Consider the following 20,663-nt stretch of genomic DNA (forward strand, 5'->3'; position numbering starts at 1 on the left):
ATGATAGGTGAATTATTTTGGATGTTGAAAGGCTTAACTATTTATTGTTCTTTAATGAAGGAGGGTACTCTTGTGTAAGAAACAGCCAAAAGATATTTGACTCTTTAAGCTAAAGTACATTAATATGTTATCTCATTGAGAAAATAATGCATTAATGCAAGTGTTGAGATGAAGTGCTTCTAAAAAGAAAAATGTGGCATCAAAATAAAGGAGAACAGCTGCATCGTTTTTCAGAGTGATTTCAAAATAAAAAAAGAACACCATGCCAAAGTTTAATATCTGTATTTGGAATGCAGCTGGCCTATTACTGATTTCACCTGAGAATCGAACTTGTATATATCTGAGGGATTATTCAGAATGTAGTTGCTATTGTTACTCTTTTGCCATGAGAATTTTTTAAAGAATTTTCTTCCTTTTCCATATACAAAATCTAAAGTATGCCACTGAGCTGATTGTTAGAAAATGCCTCAACTCAGAGGGTTCTTTACCTGTTCTCTGAAAACATAAATGTGTCGTACTGTGAATTCTGAGATTGAAAATGGCATAAGTCCTGTGTGTTTGATGTTAAACATTCATTGGGGAGATGCTGAGACAAATAGCTCAGCAACTTTTGAAAAAGGAAGAACATTTGATGTGTGTGTCTCAGTCCTTGTTGAAAAGAGATCGATGAGAGAAATAGACTGTACTCATGATGTGCTTTTGTTTTCAGAAAGAAATTTTTTTTATGCTATTGCAGAAGATTGGAGGGCTGGTTACCTTGGTTGAATTGGTGATCCAATGCTCTTTGATGTGTTAAGGAATAGAATTTGATGCAAAAGGGATGAAGCTGGCATGTCTGTTGTAACCAGTCTTCTCTTGTAACCAGCCTTCTCTCTGTCATTGAAAGAGAGGTTGATTACTTATTTGAAACTTACTAAAAAAAAATTAGTTTGCTTTTGCAACAATTGTTTTCATCTAATCTTTTCTTTACTAATTTATTACCTTCCTAAGGTAACAAATTAGCCTTCTGAATGAATGGCAAACTCAGAAATGAGTTGGTGTAAGTAGGCTTTTGTCCTGCAGGTGGCATGAAGACCCAGTGTGTACCTGCATGCTCCATGGAGTATGGCTGCTCCTACATGTGTAATTGCGATTGCTGGTAAGGTATGTGTGCTTTAGTAGGAAAAAGTAGTTTATTTTCAAGAACCTTGAAAAACATAATCACAGAATCAATAACACTTTCTTTTTTTGAAGAAACAGCAACAATCAACTCTACTTCCTTATGTGTAAGAAATTGTTGCACCCTGCACTGACCTGTGGCTTGCTACTTGTGTAGATTTATCAGCTCCAGAAGAAGAGAATTAAAGTTTTGCTAACTGAGGAATCTTGAATTTCTCCCTGCTTGTGATCTCTTTTCTGAGTAATATACAGTATCTCAGGAGAATAGTAAAGTATCTCTTAATGCACTGCTGACCCTGGTAGTCAGAGTTCTCTCTTGGATACACAGCTAACCAGCTTGGCTTATCTGAATGTGTTTTTGTGTAATGTGGTAAAGTGGGACACAAATTCAGTAGCGCTCTATTAATCCTTGAAGTGGTTATTGCCCACAAGTCTTTACTTCTGAAATATGAAAGATGTAAAAGGAGCAATGCATTTTTCTGTGTGTGTGGAAAGGATTGTAATACTGAAGGAGGATAGAGGAAAAACTGGTAAGAGCTCACAATTTTGCTGTCAGGCCAGCAGTGCCTTCTTCAGTGCTGTAGGTGGGGACTCAGAGGAAGCAGTACCTTGAAAGCATTTGGCTGGTGAAGCATGCCTCTATTCTTCTCCTGAGAGTGCTGGTTATCATGTTGCACCCTGAAAGGGAGCTGTCAGTTTCACATGGAGCATTTATTCCTTACTTTTTCTAAGCCCTTTAGAAGGGACAATAGGCAAATGTATACAGGAACATAAATAGCTATGTAGATGAAACACTGTAACTTTGGCACTTTGAATCATAAAATATATGTTGTTTACAATGTCTAAAATTGTATATTATTTATCATGCATTATTAGTAGTAAATGATGTTTTGGATGTTACTTGGTTCTGTTAAATTCATTAGTTTCTCAGAATTTCAATGTAGATTAATAATTATTATTAAATTGTCATTATCAATCTCAGTATTAGCCAAGGCAACTTTAGCCCCTAACACTCTAAAATGAGAGAATTGTTTTCCCTGTTTCCTAAAGTAATGTGCAAGTTCATATGATATCACTGCCTAACTTCTATGGGTAAGTGAAATCCTGGAAAATAAATCATAAAAGCCAAGTGGTGGATTTTCATTATCTTGTTCAAGGAGTTTATGATAAAGCTGGCCTACATTCCCTCACTGACTAAATATCTTAAATATCCTTTACTGTTAATATCAAAACAAATAAGCCTTCCTGTGGTTGTATGAGGAAATTCTTGCTGAATATATTACAGAGTTATAGTTCTGTCAGCTAGTCTTTATGTATAGACTAAAAAGGTATCTGCTGCTTTGAGTGGATTACAGCTTCCCTGATGTTGGCGTTTATGTTAAGTGTGGGTTTGTAAATTTTTGCTGCTAATTTTGATGAAATGTCTCGCTTCCAGTGCTCTAGCCAATTTCAGTGACACTTTACAATAATAGACCTTTCAGAATTTGAAGGAACAAGAGGCAGATGGACAGTGTTTTTTCCATAACCTTATTTTCCTCAGAAAATATTTAAAACATCGCATTAAGAAAACTTTGGGGTAATGTAACGGTAGGTAGTGATAGTACAAAGTTTCTGACTTATGTAAGATGGCTAGATACTGATCTGTATAAAATTCTTGAAAGATGTTCTTTGTTTTGATTCACTTCCAGAATGATTTTTCAAACTGATATAAGAAATATATGCTCATCTTTCAGCTCCCAGTATCCTACAGGATTTTTGCTTTCATGCTTTTGTGGTTTTACTTGATGATGACCCATTATCATTTCTAATGAAATCCCTTTTTCCCACAGCATTGTGGAGTGACAATATGGATGGTTTGGTGTGGATATATATAGAGAGGAGGATTGAAAACTTTTCAGTGATAGTTGTTTTTTCAGATTTTTTTTTTCTTGTGGGGAATTGACAGTAATGTACTGTGTCTGCTTAGGGTGGTTGAAATTCAGGTAAAACATTGGGGGTAAATTTCTTTAGGAACTGAAACTGTTTTCAAAATGCTACAAAACAGGAATGTGATCTCTGTTATGATTTTTTAATCATATGCAGAGTATGATTACTTATGTGGCACATAAAGGTGGCTCAATTCCTCTTATATTCAGAAAAATAACTTTAGACTCCTTTGTGGAATTGTAATGTCATTTTCTCTCGGAAGTTTATGCTCAAAACTACCACAGAATTACAGAATATACCTAGTGGGAAGGGACACACAGGGACCATCAAGTCCAACTTCTGGCCCCTTCCCTGGGGAGCCTGTTCCAGTGCTCAGCCAAGCTGTGGGTGAAAATGTTTTTCCTTATATCCTACCTAAACCTCCCCCTGACACATCTTCATGCCATTTCCTTGAGTCCTATCATTGGTCACGAGTGTGAAGAGATGAGTACCTGCCTCTCCTCTTCCCCTCATGAGGAAGTTGTAACTGCAGTGATGTCTCCCCTCAGTGTTCTCTTCTCCAGGCTGAGCAGACCAAGTGACCTCACTGGATCCTCATATGCCTTCCCCTCCAGACCCTTTACCATCCTTGTGGCCCTTCTTTGTATGCTCTAATAAATTTGTATTTTTTTTATGTTGCGGTGCCCAAAACTGCACACAATATTAAAGGTGAGGCCGCACCAGTGCAGAGTTGAGTGGGACAGTTCCCTCCCCTGACCAACTGGAAATGCTCTGCCTGATGTAACCCAGGACACCATTGGCCCTCCTGGCTGCCATTGGCCAGGACCCCCAGGTTGTTTGCTGTGGGGCTGGTCTCCACTCAAAACCACAAAAGCATTTTTTGCAGAAGTTTGTTTCAAAACCATTATAACTACAACATTCAAGGGGACACACACTGGTAAGCTCTAATTGTTCTTTCTTCTCTAAAGTGCCTAGAGAAGGGCTGCGTAGGAAGTAATGTTTAACATTTCCATATTTTTTCCATTTCTGTGCTTGTAAAAACAGCTGTCTGTAGTTATAGTGTGTTCACTTACCTGGATTTCTGAAAATATGGCACAGTGTTTTAATTTTTTTTACTAAGTCACTTGAATAGCTTATCAGTGGACAAAAATGTGATGAAAACTTCCCTTTCTACCACTGCTGGGAAAAAGTTCCTGTTATTGCAAGTTATCAGAATGTAAGACAATTATTTTACTGCTTGTTATCTGTTCTAAGCACTAGAATATTCACATTTGGGAAGAAAATAATAATTTTTAAAACTCAGTCATGGTGGTTGGATACTGTGGAGTATTTAAGGTATAGAAAATAGCCCTGACAGAGATAGATTTAAAGGCAGAATACAAGCGAGTTGTTTCATGTTGCATAAAAAATACGATTTGTCATATGCTGCCACCACATGCAATATGAAAGTGGCAGCTACACATGGGATATGTGTATACAAAAAATGAAATTTAAATCTGCATTGTAAAACTTAAGCTACATATTCATATATATTTTTGCATTCTTAGGTTTTATCTGGTTGACTGGCTAATTTCAGTAATCACAGTGATTTCTAAATTGTCTGGTTTTGTCAGTCAGTATTATTTTTTAAGTCAAGCAGTATGATTAATGCAAAAAGAAGGGTAGTTGAATGACGATAAAAGCTGCCTAAATTTGTGTAATTGTCCTGAAAACTATCTTCTACCATATTTCTTTTCAGCTTTAAATGAACATGTAGTTGGGTTCTAAATTAATTCTGAAACATCCTGCACATTTAGTTATGTCAAATGCTTCCTTTATAGGGGAAAAAGATGATTGAGAAAATTTTAGATTATTGACTGTATTTCTTCAAATAATTTTGCCTCCCCTGATGGGGGGAAAAAAGGAAGTTTCTTTGTTCATACGCTGTATACATGTGCTGTTTTGTGGTGAGTGTGCTAACTGTGCCTTTCTGCTACAAGTGATGTGAAGGAATCTGTGAGGCATTTTGCTGTATTTCATATATATAAGGGTGGTAATATTAAAATGTTTCAAAGAGGATGCTTATACTTAATGATTTTCCTTCCAAAATGTAACTTTTACCATGCCATGATCTTATCTGCCATGATTTCAATCATGAATGTAACTGAAATAATAACCTGAAAAATAAAGAAAGCCTCTAGAAAAAAACCAGCAGGCCTTAAACATTTTTAAACGTAGGGATACACCTTTGGCAACTTAAGAGATTCATAGATTGTGAGAAAATTTAGACGATGTTTCCCTTGTTAGTTGCAATTCTCTGCCTTTGAGTTCCTTCTAATACACCTTTATAAACTGCAGCACAAGCCTAGGAAAGCTTCTATAATTGACAGTAAATGCAAGGTAGTTTTATACTTTTCTACTTGAGATTTATCTCATCTTCCACTGGAAGGCAGTCTTCTCTTTGTTTTGTTCTCCTGCCTTCCGGTATTAGTTAGGTAGCTGTACCAATGATCTTCAGCTTATTGCAAAACAAAGTAATACTTGCACTCTGTCTGTAGTTGGATAGTTACATGTACATCAGTGTTGTCTCCTTCTGATCCTTTCTGTAAACTGTCCTTGTACAAAATTACAGCTTCTCTGATACTTGTGTGTGTTGTTAGGTTGTGGGCTTTTTGCGTCTGTGCCTCTCAGTGATACATTACTTGAAGGTAGGACTTTTTTGTGCTGTTGTTCAAGTAAAAATCTCTCAGCTAGTGGGATAGGGCACTTTTAATTCATACATATATATTATTCATACATATATATTAGACAGTTATGCATAGTTAGAATAGACTAAAATGACGGTTGGAACAAAACTACACCTCAGTATTATTTACCTTTAAAGGAGCTGAGAAATTGAGACTTAGGAGTCTTTTTATTTCAGTGATTAAAATAATTTGTGTAAATATGTATTTAGATAGGGTATATAAATGCAAACAGCATTGCAGATAACGCCTGCAGTGTGTTGTGAGAGACAAATGGTAAGGTTTTGCCTCTTACCCTTGAAACTTGACAGTCTTGGGCTAATTAATTTTTGCTACCCTCACTGGAGGCATAACAGCAGCATTTAAATTGTCGTTCGCTCCTGTCTTTGTAAATAGAGAAACATAGAAAAGGATGTGAGGACACATGGTTGTGAATGATTGGGACAAAATTTTAAAATGTTAACAAGGAAGAAAGAAGATGACGTTTCGAAAAGGAAAATAGGAGTATTGGAAGGAACCCAAAGGAGATACCTGTGTAATCCTCAATGTAACTTTTTGCCCTTTGTTTCAGACAGGTAAGAGGGATCTAGTCGCTTTTCAGTTTGATTTTCTGTAAAGCAAAAAAGTTTTCACTAGGTTCAGCATGCTGCCTAAAGAGATGATATATTTGAAAAATTAATTTAGGAAGGTTGAGTAGCCTTTGTTAGAGGTCAGACTTGATGGGCACAACACCTCCTTCTGGCCTACAAATTTGTAAATCTATCGGAGTGTTTGATTTTTTTTTCCTGTCTCCCTCTTGTGGAGCTGGAGTTTTGGTCAGTATGAGCGTCTCCTTTCTTTCTGAGCTGAAATACAGTTCTCCTGTAATCAAGATCGGTGATGGCTGAGTTTTAAGCCATTGACCCAATATGATGGATGCATTTGGAGCTGGAGACAAGCGGAGACACAGGGAAGGGGAAGCATGTTCAGTTAATGTCACTGCGTAACTCAGATACAAATTGTCTGTTTCTTTAGAATAATACAGTTGGAGATTTCAGAGAAATATAGTTTAGTGAGATGGCTGATTTTTTAAAATTCTTTTTAAATTGTAACAAGTGTAAAACAGTAATGCTAATGCATTGCAGTCATGAAGAAAGGCTGAGGGTGGGGGCAGAGAATACAGCAGCCTTTTCTTTCTCTGTTCTTCAGATAAGCTGTTACTGCTCAGCGATATCCTTTCAGCAGTCCGTCATTTTTTTTCTTCTAAATGCCTTTGCTCCTAGCAGATTTTACTACTATGGAATGTATGTGGACTACTTCTCAAAATGATGCAATCTGACAGGAATACTAGATTTGAGGTTGTGATTGTCATAATCCTTGCCTTAGACTGTTAATGGGTGAATAGCTAATAGTGTGGTGACAGCTGTTAGAAAAGAAAATAAAAATAAATGGTTTGTTTAACCAGCAGCTTGACAGATAAGAAAACACCAATACCGTTTTGCTCCTTAGAATCTGTGCTTTCAGACGTAACCTTTTCAGATTCAGTACCTGGTTTTTTGACCTAGAGGAGTTTTCCTTGGTTCTGTCGGGTCAGCGGAGCGGATGGGAGGCGCTCGGGCGCCAAGCCCAAGGTCACAGCCGGACCTGCGGGCTGCGGTGTCCTGCACCCCTCGTGTCCTGCACCCCCTGGGCAGCCCGTCCCCTCTCGCTGTGTTCCCCGCAGCCTCACACGGCAATCCCGTGGGGCGCGGTTTCTTAGGCGGTGCTATTATAACACTCTACCGCAGTTCCATTCTGTGAGCAAACGCAAACTTGTCGCTCACCCCTTGCCCGCCCGAGTTGAGGGCGGACGAGCGGGGCCCGCGCGCGGGGCGGTCGCGGCCCCGTGTGGCGCGGGCGGTGCCGGCGCGCGGTCCGGACCCCGAAGTTGCCGGTCACGTGTGGCGGCGGCGCCAATCGGCGCGGCCGTGATGTCAGCGCTCGGCAGTGCGGGGATGCGGAGCGGGGTCCGGGCGGTCCGGCGAGCCCGGGCGGCGCCGCACGGCGGGAGCGCCGGGCCGGCGGCATGGACGAGCCGGGCATCCTGCGGCGCCGGGGGCTGCAGGTAGGGCCAGGGGGCGGCGCCGCGGCTGGCGGCCCCCGCCCGTCCGCAGTTTGGAAGTTGACCTGCGCATCTGCAGGCGGGCGCGGTGCCGGCGGGCTCGGCGCGGGGGGACACCTGTGTGCGGGCGGGGCTGCCCGCGGGGGGCTCGCCCAGCGTCCACCCGGGCCCTTTCCGTGAACCGGCGGGGCAGGGGCAGGAGCAGGAGCGGCGGCGGCGGCGCGGTTCTTTCCGCCGGCCGCGCTCCGGAACAGGGCGGCAGGCGGGCTTGCTGGGGGGAGAAAGTTTGTCCGACACCTGACACTCCGAATGCGGCGCACTTTGTGACCCTGGAGGCTCTGGGATGACTTTTCTGCTAGCATTCCCAAACTGCAGAAAATGCAGTATCTCAAATGGAGTGTAGGTTATGACACAGTGTTGGTACCGTATGTTGTTTGAACCCTAGACTCGAGACGTATACTCTCTCAGGATAATGCTTTAAGCGCTCAAAAATTAATTTTTTTTTGGAGTGTATTAATATAGAGCATGTGATCACCATCGCATGCAGGGTGCAGATACTTTTTTAGTCTTTCATCAAAATGGAGCACCACCTCAAACTACATCATTACTGCCCATTGTTCAGAAAGCCCTTTGCTCAAGTCGATTTCAGCGATGAATGTACTTCCTTTCTTTTGTTTTCCTCAACATCCGCAATTTCAATGGGAGGAGGGTGAAGAGGAAAGCCTCCTTGCATTTGGGATCGTTATTCTTAAGTGATATAAAACCCCTTAAAATGTTTAAGACGCACTAAACTTGCTCAGTTTTGAGCTTTTTGGGAAGATACTCTTTCTGATCAGTGCTTTCAACTTGGTGCTGCTCCCGTGTGACAGTTTCTGTTAGACAGATGAAGGCAAGTCGGAGCCTGTAGCCCATGTTGTTACGGAACATACATAAGTCCTGGAACTCTCTTGGGCCTCTTAGTCTTTTAAGAATCCATTAACTTTTCTTTAACTTTTTGTATGATAACATTGGCCTATGGAAAATGAATAACTTTCATAAAAAGATTTTGGTGCATTATTCAATTCCTTAATTCATAAATATTTTTCTATTAAGTGATTGTAAAGTGGGAAGGAGGATCTCTGCTGCATGTTGAGACTCTGGATGACAACTTTTAAAGGAGAGGATATAAAAGTTTCAAGAGGTAGATCTTCACAGTTAAACTGGATTTCCTCTTGCTAAACCTGCTGTAATGCATTCAGTAGTGTAAACTGGATTTCTACCTTTTGACAAGAATTGAACAGCAGCATGGTCTGATTAAGGGAAAACTTAAACCTTCATGTGAAAGAAGTGCATCAAGTTCTGCATATGTTATTTACATCTTATTTTCTGTAACTTTAACAAGGTAATTTTGAATGAATACCAGACTATTTCACAGACTTGCTTATGGTCGCTTAAGAGTATTAAAAGCTACACAGTGAATAATCCCTGTACCAGAAAGGCCAATTCAGACTTGCAGTGTATGCAGTAATAAATTGTTTTTGAAGATGTGTACCTCATGGCTGTCATTAGAATCTGGTCTTAGAGTGGAGAAAATAAGCTAATGGTCAGAAGTTTTCAAGTTGACATACTATCATCTAGAGAAAGATGAGAGGGGGAAAAATCCTACTTATACTCAAGTTATGTTCATTAGACCTTTAAACTGAATCTGTCTTTTATTGTCTTCTCGCTCCCCTTATGTTTTTCTGTTGCTCTGTTTTTATCTTCATCTGTTGTCCATGCAACTAGCCCAGAGACTTTGTGAGCTGGAAAGCAGATGATTTGACATGTGACAAGGAGTGTTACTGCTGTTTAAGTTTAGTTAGTAAATATTAAGTCTCTGAGTTGTCTGCCTTGCTGACCTTTTGATTTTATAGTACATGCCGAAGTAGTGACTTGGCTATTTTACAGTGGTAGTATATGTTTTTACCATTTCAAAAACCCTCTAAATAATTCTCCTGCCATTGTTTTCTGTGGGAACTGTCCCTTCTTCTTTTTCATATGTTATTGATACTCTCTTTTAAAGACAGGTGAGTATATTCTGAAAGGGATTTAACAAAAAAAAGAAAAACAAAACAAAAATCCCCACCCTAACAAAACCAACAAGTCCCCCAACCAAACAACACAAAAAACTCCAAACCCAAACAAACTCCCATCTCCCCCCCCCCCCCAAAAAAAATAAAAAAACACACCAAAACAATGAGGGAAATAAAAGGACAAGATCTGAGTTAAGATTGTTCTGAAATAGCTGTCATCTTCAATATAAGGTCAAATAACTTCATATGATTTTGTCAGTTCTCTTGGTTAGAAGTAGAAATGTTAAAAGCAGGTAAATCTGCTCAAAGTTGTGTGCTTTCTCAGGTGAAGTTGCATTTAAATTAAACCAATCATATAACAAGAAATAGCACATATTTAAATTAAAAGCTGAATTGGTGTAAGTGCAGGGTTTTTTCGTTTTTGTACACAGTTTGTTCAAAGCTTGATTTACAGGACACACAAGCCATTTCCTTTTAGATGGGAACCTGATGTAGTTGTGTTTAATGCCATGTACCATCATGCTGTGTTTAAAAAAAGCCAGGAAGTGGCTTGAATTGAATCTCAGGATTTAAGCCTTCAGTAAATATGTAGATGTGGATAAATCTTTTGTTGGGTTGATATGTAAAAGGTTTTTCTGGTGCTCAGGCTTCTGAGAGAAACTGTCTTAATTTTGTTGCATCCTGAATACATACATCTAGTTAACAACTTACTACAACCTGTTTCTAGTGTCCAGTTACTTAGGTTGGTTGTATTCATAGAAGAATAAAAACTTCTGAATCTCTTCTGAATCTCTCTGTGTGCTCTTTTTAGTGAGGAAATTCTGAAGCTTTAATTGCAAAGAATATTTTATTTTGATAGGGAACATCAGGATAAAATTGACCATTTCTTTAAACTTCTAAAATTCGTAAATGTAATTTAATATAGGTTGAAATAGTTGTCTCTTGAAAATAAGTTTAAAAAAACTACCTGTTGCGTATTCTTAATTACACTTCTTGATTGCATTCTGCCAACAGCCTGTGTTTGGTCTCTCTTCCGTGAATTTGTCTAGTTGTTCAGCCACGCAGTGTTCTTTATGTTGCTTTAAATCAAGGACTCTGAACCCACACAATGGTGGGCAAAGGTAGCACATACTTCCTTGAATCTCTTAAGAAGGATGTGGGAGTGTGGGAGAAACCTTATTGCCAGATGCAGCCAGCTTCAGTCATGCCTCCAGCACTGATTAAGATTTCACTTTGTGAGACAGATGCTTTGAGCCTTTACTTTTCCTTTTGCTAATTTCAGTTCACCTCTAAGTGGATGGTAAACAGTGTTTGTAAATCTTTGATGAATTACATAAGCTATTTTAATTAGACTTGCAGAGAAATTGACCAACAGCAGAGAAATTAGCTATACATGCAACCTTGCCAAGTGTCAAAGAAAATGCTGTGCTGATTTCTTTTCTTGTCTCTTAAGTATTTACACACTTTTTTCCCCTGAAAAACTGTAGTAGGCAATTTAAGGCTTCTTTCAATTCAGAGTGACTGCGCTGTGTTGTTTGCAGAGATATGATTATAACCAACATGGAAAATTCTAATGGAAAATCTAATACATGCATTTGAGAGGGATAGGGTGTGAGGTAAAAATAGTCACACAATTCTGACTTATTTCTGTAGAAATTGAAGTAGGCGATGTAAATGAAAATGTGGTGTGAGTGTTGCTGTTTTTACAGAATTGAGGAAATCAATTTATACCAATTCCATATGTTTCTAGAAAAGATGGCAAGGGGCACGATCATTACGTGACCTTGACAGTTCCTTTCTTCTGCCTCCAGTACAGCCAAACAGTTATCTTTTGTGGACAGATATTTTGAAATTTGGTACAGAAAGGGTCCTTTTTGGTACAGAAAGACCTTTGCAAAAATGAAAACCTTACAGATTTTTCCAAGTCCTTGCTTATTGATTCACCTAAAAATGCATCCTGAGAAATCAGAAAGAAAAGACATAATTTCCAAGGGAAAGTGGCCTTATTTGCAGCTCCTAAACAGGTGAGTTTTTTTTGGTATAGAAAGTTTAATGAAAATAATTCTTTTGAAATATTGAAAATTGATGTGTGAAGTAGAAGGGTGATCTGGGAAACAACACTATAGGAGAGAAAAGGAAATTGGGAGACTGTAACTAGCTCTTTTGTGGATGCAGTTCATGCTTTGGAATGTGATAAAAGTTGTACAATATTAATTGGACTTTGCCTTCTGTTGCAAACTGGAGAAAAAAGGTGGAAAAGTCAGCTTTACAGATGAGATTCTGGAAAGGTTCTTAATAATTTTCACTGATATGAATGCTGTGTATATGAGTGTTCTCCTAGGCAAGAGGGACCTGATCTGTATTCTCTGCTGATGTCCCTGTATTGGTGAAAATGGTTTTACAGTATGAAAGAGGAGTTGTGTAGTTATAAATCAGGTCTAATACATGTGTCTGCCTTTTGGTGAGCATGTGGGAAAATGTCTGTAAGAGAAAGTCTGTGGAGGGCGTTGAACCAGAGAGAGATTTAAAAAAAAAAAAATAAAAAAAAAGTTGCAGTGTGCAGTTTCCAGTAGGTTTAGATTAATCAGTTGAGAAGACAGCGTATATGTCTTCTGGTGCTGTATGTGAGTAGCTATGTATCTGCACACTACATTCATCCTCTGCTTAGTAGTTTTGTCCAGTCCTGTCTAACAGGGGCCAGATTTGCAAACTAGAGCTCAGAACTACTTAAATTTTAACACTTGCTCTTTCATTTTATGAGTTTTCTGCATGAGCAACATACATAGATATAAAATGTAAAAAAAAAAAAAAAAAAAGGCCAAAATTTTGTATAGTCTTGATAATTTTTTTCCCTCCTTCCAGATAGAACCATCTTTGTTTTTAAGTCATTCTACGCACTGTTGTAGGAAACAGGGCTTTTTAAATCTGTCTTTTTTTTTGTAAGGGAGGGAGATGTGCAAGTTAGAATACATATTTTCTTTGCTTAAGTACTTAATAAGCGGCGATAGCTGCCTTCAGAAAGCAAAGGACCAGCCTTCTGAGAGAAGAGACACTGATGTAGAGAACAGTTTTCCTCTTCTCCTTAGCTGTCACTTGTGCAGGCCTAATAGACTATACAATCTCTTGATCAGTTTATTCACTTTATTTTCCAGTCATTCCTGCATTGTTACATGCTTGTCAGGTCCTCTAAAATGCTTTCTGTCAGACATACTTTGCTATTATTTGAGCTATGAAAGCTTTTCTGAAAAGTGAAAAAGAAGAGAAAAAAGTGCCCCATACTGCATTCAGAGCTAAAGTATTTGGCATGAGACCAAATTTGGTGTCCGTAGCTCATAGTGCACTTCTTACTAATGCCTTCTGATAATTGTAACAACATTTCTTGATGAAGTCTGCAGTATGTCACAAAGCTGAGTGACTGTTTTACATTAGGTTTCGAAGGCAAACCATAAACTTAATGTTTCTTCATGTGAAATCCTTTCATGAGCTCAATGGTGGAACCTGTAGTGATTTGAACTGATCTTGGTTGTGTTCTAAGGGTTTTAAAAAGCAGCTTTGGTGTTCTCTATTCACTTGTCTCTATGCACTCCTTAGCTCCTGATCCTGAGTCACTTGGCTTATCTCCCTAATCTGCTTGTTTGGGGGGCTTTTTTGTTTGTGTGGTTTTTTTTTCTTTGTCTGTTTTGTTTGTAACAGTAGGAATAATAGCTGCATGAAGGACAGTAACTTCTTCTTGAAACAGGGTTGGGTTTTTTTTCAGTTCCGTGGGGTGCCCTTGGTTTGACAAATAGTTTTATTCACTTTGTCACAACTAATGAAACTAGTAGTTTTCCATGTTTTGTTTTAGAAATTTTGTAAGAAGCTTCTTTTGAGTTTGATACAGTTTTGATTGTCATGCTGCTTCATCTGTCATGTTCAACATAATGATTTGAGATTTGTTTTCACCAGCTGATACACTCCATTTGTTTTAAAAGTATGAAGTTTTCCATTTTGTAAGTTAGCAGTTTTATCAGAATTACCCACAGGCTTTGAGATGCTACTAATTCCTTTCCTATTAGATTGAAACACTACCCTTTTTTTCCTTATAACAGTACCATTTATCCAGCTGAGCATTAATATTACATAAAAACCCATAAATTATGATTTTGATAAAAATATGATTTATGATAAAAATGATCACAAAGCAGAACACTCAATACTTCGGTTTCAGAGTTTATTTTGATATTGTTTTCTTCACTTTTTCCCCTTTCCATGTAGCATTAGCATCTGCAACTCTATTCTCTATAGGATCCATGCCTCATCCAATGTAAATAAGAACAACATTGTTTCCTGTCAACAGTTCATGTCTTCTATAATCTTATTCAATTACTTTGTCTCAGTTTCTACTCTTGTGTTCCTTTTGAATCCCTGTGCCTCCTCATTCATGTCCCTCTTGATTTTTATGTCTGAAGTTTAGTGCTCCTCAGTAGCATGCAAAAATTGGGATTAGAGATAAATAGGATAATTGCACTCGGTGTCTGAAAAAACAAGCTCTTCAGAGACTTTAGATGCAAAACTCCAAGTTTTTACAGAGCATGTTATGTTTGGAGTACTTTGTCCTTTTTGAAATTCCTTTGTTTTGTATATATTTTTGGCTTAGTTTCACAGGGATATTAAATAACACTTCTATGACATCTGGGTATCCTCCCCAACTAAGACACTATGTCAAAGCAAGGGAACATTTACATTGCAGAGTATTAAAAGATAGATTTTTTTTTTTATGTCTTACTATCAGAAATAGGAGATCCAGTTTAGAAGCACTAGAGCAAAATTTTTATCCTTGTGTAGGTGCTGTAAAAGAGAAAATTTCAAATGATCAACTTTCAGGGAGATGCTTGAGTAATCAAACTTACAGTCTAATCAAACTAATAGATGCTACTTAGTTAAAAGATGGGGTTGTGGCATTACCAGTAACTGGTAGTTCCTCTTACCAGACAGTGTGTATTTTCTGAATTTCACTTTTGGATGTCTGGAATCTCGTAGTTGTTTAAAGTATCTGCCTTGTACAATGGACTGAAGTGCGTTGATATGTTTGGTGGAGATAAAAGTCACATTATAATTCTTCTGATATTATTTTAGCCCTGGAAAGCTAGAAATTAAAGTGTGCATATTTTTTGCATGTGTTTTGTATATCTGAATATTCTTGGTGTTCTCTACAGATAAATGATGCTATATCAAATAGAGAAAAGATAGCTGAAGATGTTTTTCAACTAAGGGATATTCTTCTTTGGTTCTACAATGCAACTGTCTCTTTCTATGTGAAAAGCAAGGGAGATGTGCTAAAAAATGTATAGTCTGAGCTTGCATTAACTTCTGTGTGGAGTTTTTTGATATGAAAAGTTTAATGTATTTTACCCCTTTGCTTTAAATTATGCCACTAGAATGGTATAATTTCAGTTGCTCTAAAAAAGTCTAGTTGTACACAAGTTCTGCAGATACATTAGGGAATTTAGCGTTCAGAATTTCTGTGCAGAAGAACCTGAAAATATTCCCTTAACTCTTATGTTTTCTGAATACAAAACTCATGAGCACAGCTGGAAAATTCAGGTTATGAGTGGAGAATTGATTTTAAGACTCCAGTGCCCCTTGTGAACACAGCTTTCTATTTTTCAATTACTTCAATTTTTTTGAAATTTTAGTAAAGGTAGAAAACTGCAAGAAAGGAAAGAGTAGTATAAATGAAAAATTAAGAGCAAATGTTTATGACCAGGATAAGAACTATATACTCTTGAGTCTTTATTAGTTATATCCTGTTTTCTCTTTCAGTTCTTCAAGACACAGTAGTGTGTTTGTCTTTTAACATAAAGGATTATCAGAGTTTATTTGGTGTAAGCGAAGTAGTGAAGAAGTAGCTGTATTATAGGCTGTTTCTGTGACTGTCTGTCAATGATAAATAGCAGATTTTAACATTCAAGCATGAAGCTGAATAGTGTTTTCGTATGTTGTCACTTTTGCTGTGAAGATTTGCTCTTGTCATTAAGCAACTGTTCAAAATTGTTTTTAGGACAGGGTGGCCAAAATCTACAATTTTCTTGTGTTGATTGGCAACAGAGAAGATCTAATGCAAAGCATATCATGTTTATCACTGAGTATGGACTGTTACTGCAATTGCTTGTGTTTGCAGTTGTGATAAGAGATTTAACTCTTAACAAATTTGTTTGTCTGAGGTGGCTGCAAAGACCTCATTGTATTTCTCCCTTATCTTTTGAAGAGACCAGTGCCTGCTAAATCGGTGCAGCATCCTGATTGACTGTTAAGTTGGTTCAGTTTCATTTCTCAAATAATACTTGTCTTTCTTGTCTATGCTCCTGGGACCCTGCATAGATCCTCATATTTCAGCAGAGATTTTTTTCATGAGTCTTTGGAATTTGGTTGAAGTTGCATGCAATTTATCCTACCAGTAATGCCAACTTTGTTTTTCTTCTGTTTGTCTTTTGGTTTTCTTATTTTCTTAGGATCACCGCAAAATGCTATTCTTCTCAAACTGAGATTTCAGGTGAGGGCTTGCATATTTTTAAGCATCTATGACAAGACTGTGGAAGAACAGATTTGAATAATGACAGAACAACCACCTTTTTTGTGCATCCATTTTATTTTCTTCAGTTCCTATGTATTTATTTGTGTGTGTTTAGGGCTGATGTCTTTTAATGGTTTCTGTAGCACCTTATGCTCCTTCCTTTGTTTTAACAGTAAGAATGGAACATTCCACTTAGTTTTTTTAGCACACCTGCACAACATGGTAGTTTGTGCTCTTTGATTACCTGTTTCAACCTAAAGATACTGTCAATTATTTCAGTATAATTTCTTTCTGATGTGGAGTATATCTGACAAATCAATACTAAGCTCTTCTGATGCTGAATCCAGTAATGGTGATCAGGCTTATAGGTATCTAAAATATGTTTTCCTGTCTTCAGGCTCTGAGATGCAGGGAGAAGATCCAGTTACTTTTAAACGGGTGAGTTTCTGCAAAGGAACTTTTCTAGAAAAAAGTTCATATTTAAAGCACCTATTTTTCATGTGTCTTCTCTCCAGCACCACTGAGGAAATGCAGTAATCCATGAGAATGCTGTCAGATATTAGTTCTTGCCCTTTTCTCCTTGAAAATGGCCCCGTGTTCTTTGTTCAAATGCTATAATGGTTGTCTGTGTACAGCAGGATGTGTTTAGGGAGAAGAGGGTAGTGCTGTAACTAGCAGTGCTAATGGGAGAATATCTGGCACACTAATGTGTTAGACTGCCAAGCACTTTGAGGATACCTGTTAGTTACGCGTTTTTGTTACACAGAATTTAACATCTATAGCTGTGCTGCAAGAATAGGATACAGGAAGTTACTTTAGATGAATTTTTCCTTTGCCAGTACTTTCTGTTGCTGAACAGCTTAATTGGTTCAAGATGCAGTCCTGACCTTTGGCTTGTGGTCTCTTTGGGAGGTAGTTTTCCGTTTGAGTTTGTGTGAGGGAGTTTATTTTCTTAGTCTTCAAATTTGAAACTACACATGCACATCGCTTTTTATTGACTTGGTTTCTTACCCTAGCTGTAAAGATTGTCAGATATACCATAATGTGACATACTCTGTCAGGTAACTGAGAACTCACTACCTTTTTTTTTTTTTTTTTCCAATTCCATAACTAGGTAGAAATCTTCCTTGCTTACTATGCTTTGGCTCTGCTGTGAGATGGCTTTCAGCAGAAAAAGTTTTCCTGATCAGCTTGTATATTGCACTGAAGTTCTAAATTTGGTCACTTGTGATCAGCATGAAATAAACATCTCACTAGTTAAAAACCAAGCCAATCCAACCTACCCCTCCCTCAATAGTAAACCCCAAAATATTTTATATTTTATTGAATCTAAAGCTGAGAGGGAAGAACTGTGTGTTAGAATTTGTAATTTGGTCCTATCTCCACACTTGGTGTCCCAAATTGCCTACTGTCTGCTGGTCTGTTTTACAAAAATAAGTAATTTGAATTCAGAATACTTTAGAGTCATGGAGACTATGATGAGAGAATATACTATGTTGTTTGTTACCTCTCAGGCCAGTGCAGAGGTTTGTATATGTTTTTGTCTTATACCATATTGTCAGGTAAGTTTCAAAATTCTGAGTATCTTCTCAAGTCCATCTCTGCCTAAATTGATACTCTCAGTTTTGTCATCGATCTGTTGCTTTCTTTGCACGTCACCTTGAGTACCTGAATTTTTCCACACTGTATATCACATAAGTGTTGGTGAGTTTTCAGTATTGTATCATATAAACAGAGTCTGTTTTGCTATCTAGTTCTGTGAATTTTTGTGGGAATAGAATGTATGAAATCTCCATCCCTCTCTGCACATCTCAGCTACCCCTTCCTGCTTATGAAGTATCAAATTCTTTTAATGAGTTTAATTAAGCTTTATGAGAAGAAGGCTCGCAGTGCCTATAAAGACAATAGTCTTATTTGCTTTTTCTTGATAATTAAAAGCTGATTAACCAATCTGCAACTGGAATACTGAAAACTTGAAACTAGTTTACCTTTTGTTTCTCTAAGTCTTTGAAATTTGTTTCTTAGAGACTGCAAGGCTACTGTTGATCTAGAATTTACTAATTGTGTCTTTTTACCATGAACTCATAACCTCTGAACAGACAGAACGGTATAGAATAAAAAAGAGATGTCAAACTTTTATCTTCTGATACAGTTCAAGAACTAAGTATGCTAAGTATGAAATGACTGTAATACCTGGACAGACCCTAATCACCAGTAGTTTTTACCAAACAGGAATCTGATAGAGATGTCCTTGATAACTTTCACAGATCTGTTCAACGGGTAACCAATGGCTGGAAGCTGTGTGTATGAAGAAATGCTAATGCTGATGTAGTATGCTGACTTTCTGAATGATGCCATACAATTAATAAAACCATAACTGGATAATATGGTGAATTAGTGTTGCAATGAATTGAAGTATTTTGTAATGTGAAATGACTTGTTTTTTTATCTATCCTACAATATTTACTGCTTTCTTTACTACATTGTAAAACTTCTGAGCTATCAGAAGTTCAATGATGTTCTTTGATTGTCATGGCCCCTGTGAGGCAATAGAGAGAAAAATCAGACCAAACACATCACATTCTAAACCAAGATTTTTGTTTCTGATTTTCTTACTTTCTTTTTCATGATATTTTACTGTGCTCTCACAGCTGTATTTACGTAGCTCTCCTAAGCAGATGAATGATAACAGAGTGGAAATGTAATGTTGTGAAGGACTTTTAACTTTTTATTACAAGGAAAAACAGCAATCTTTGGAGCGTTTAAAAATATGCAGTGTAGTGGTTTGGTAATTGAATAGAATAGCTGCATCTAGCATGAGACTGTAGAACAAGAGGTAAGTCACCATGTGTAAAGAAAAAACCACTTCAGATATGATCTTAGCCATGACAGCAGGCCTTGGCTGTAAGCTTTGCTTCAATTTTAGCTGCACTCAAATGCCAAGATGCTCAGGCTGGAGTGTAGGACACTGAAGGATTTGGCAGGGACTTGAGTCTTGGGTGGAGATCTATAATGAGGAAATAGCTCAGGGCTAGTCTTGGAGGAGAAAGCACGCTTCAAGATCATGATTCAAGGGTATCTGAGCAGGTGTTCTTCAATATAGACTTGTTGGCATTAGGATTTGTCCAGCTTGTTGCTGTGAATTTATTTTTCTTCATATTATTCTACTGAATACTTGTAAAACTGTCTTGGATCAGCTGTTGTGTTTGTTGATGAATTTAACTCCTCTGTATGGAATTACTGCCACTTGTTTCTGATCCTAGTATGGCAGCTAATAAAAAGGGCAGCGAAAAAACCCAAGAGGTTTGTGGCTACTTCAATTTTGAAGTAGAAATCTCTTCGCATAAGACCACATGCTTGTGTCACTTGCTATTTTCAGTTGCTTGAATCTGGATACTGCCATTTTCAGGAGAACAGCTATGCAGTTAATGGTAGTTGCTCTTTATGGAAACTACTTTTAGTATCAGTATTAAAGCCTGCATGTTGCTGAAATAGCTACCAGCCTCTGCAGCCAAAACCATATTTTCTCCTCTCAACTGCTTTCAGGCTTCTGTATCTTCATAAATGAACTACGTAATATGTGCAATACTTGTTACCCCTGTCTGTGTGTGTGTTTTTTGTTTTGTTTTGTTTTTGTCGTTGTTGTTGTTGTGTGGGTTTTTTGGTTGTTGTTGTTGTTTGGTGGTTTTTTTTTTTGGTGGTGTGTGTGTTTGGTTTTGCATGGTTTTTCCCCCTTTCCTTTAAAGAAGTCTGTTTTCCACAAGGAGGTTTCTTGAATTACTCACCTGTTAAATGAAATAAGTCTCTGACTTGTTCTCTCCCTTGCCAATTTTCTGTGTGCCATCTAGCTTAAAATACCTTACCATAAATGAGAATTATTTAGGATCATTCTGGTTTTCCTTCAGCTGTCCTTGTTGATGCAGTTTTATTATGTCAACTTATAATTGCAACTGACCTGTTCCTCTGTAAAGGACATTCACTCTTCAATGGTATGTGCTTTGCTGGTAATAACTGCAGTTACTCTGAGTGCATAGTCTTTTCAGTGTGTAGATTTTTTTGAAATTTATTTTATTTTTATGCTTTTGAACTGAAAAATGGCTGTATCTCTGTGACACTGACCCTGACCTGCCTTTTTTTTTTTCTGTGGTTTGTCTGCCCTTTTTAGACAATCC

General features: G+C 37.8%; 1 protein-coding gene across 4 annotated transcripts in view; it reads left to right on the top strand.

Moving 5' to 3' along the window:
- MAST4 (microtubule associated serine/threonine kinase family member 4) overlaps nt 1–20,663 on the top strand; it is a 276,825-nt gene that overhangs the window by 82,467 nt on the left and 173,695 nt on the right. The window contains exon 1 of one of the 4 annotated variants that reach the window (XM_027882221.1): nt 7,830–7,890. The exons of the other annotated variants lie outside the window; for them this stretch is intronic. Within the exon in view, the coding sequence (XP_027738022.1) occupies nt 7,852–7,890 (39 nt within the window). The 5' untranslated portion in view covers nt 7,830–7,851. Of the gene's footprint in view, nt 1–7,829; nt 7,891–20,663 lie in introns of those variants that run through there. 4 annotated transcript variants of the gene reach the window in all.

Source organism: Empidonax traillii, unplaced genomic scaffold, assembly GCF_003031625.1.
Source record: "Empidonax traillii isolate 1590-97213 ecotype Southwest subspecies unplaced genomic scaffold, ASM303162v1 scaffold8:size5222938, whole genome shotgun sequence".
Classification (NCBI taxonomy): domain Eukaryota; kingdom Metazoa; phylum Chordata; class Aves; order Passeriformes; family Tyrannidae; genus Empidonax; species Empidonax traillii.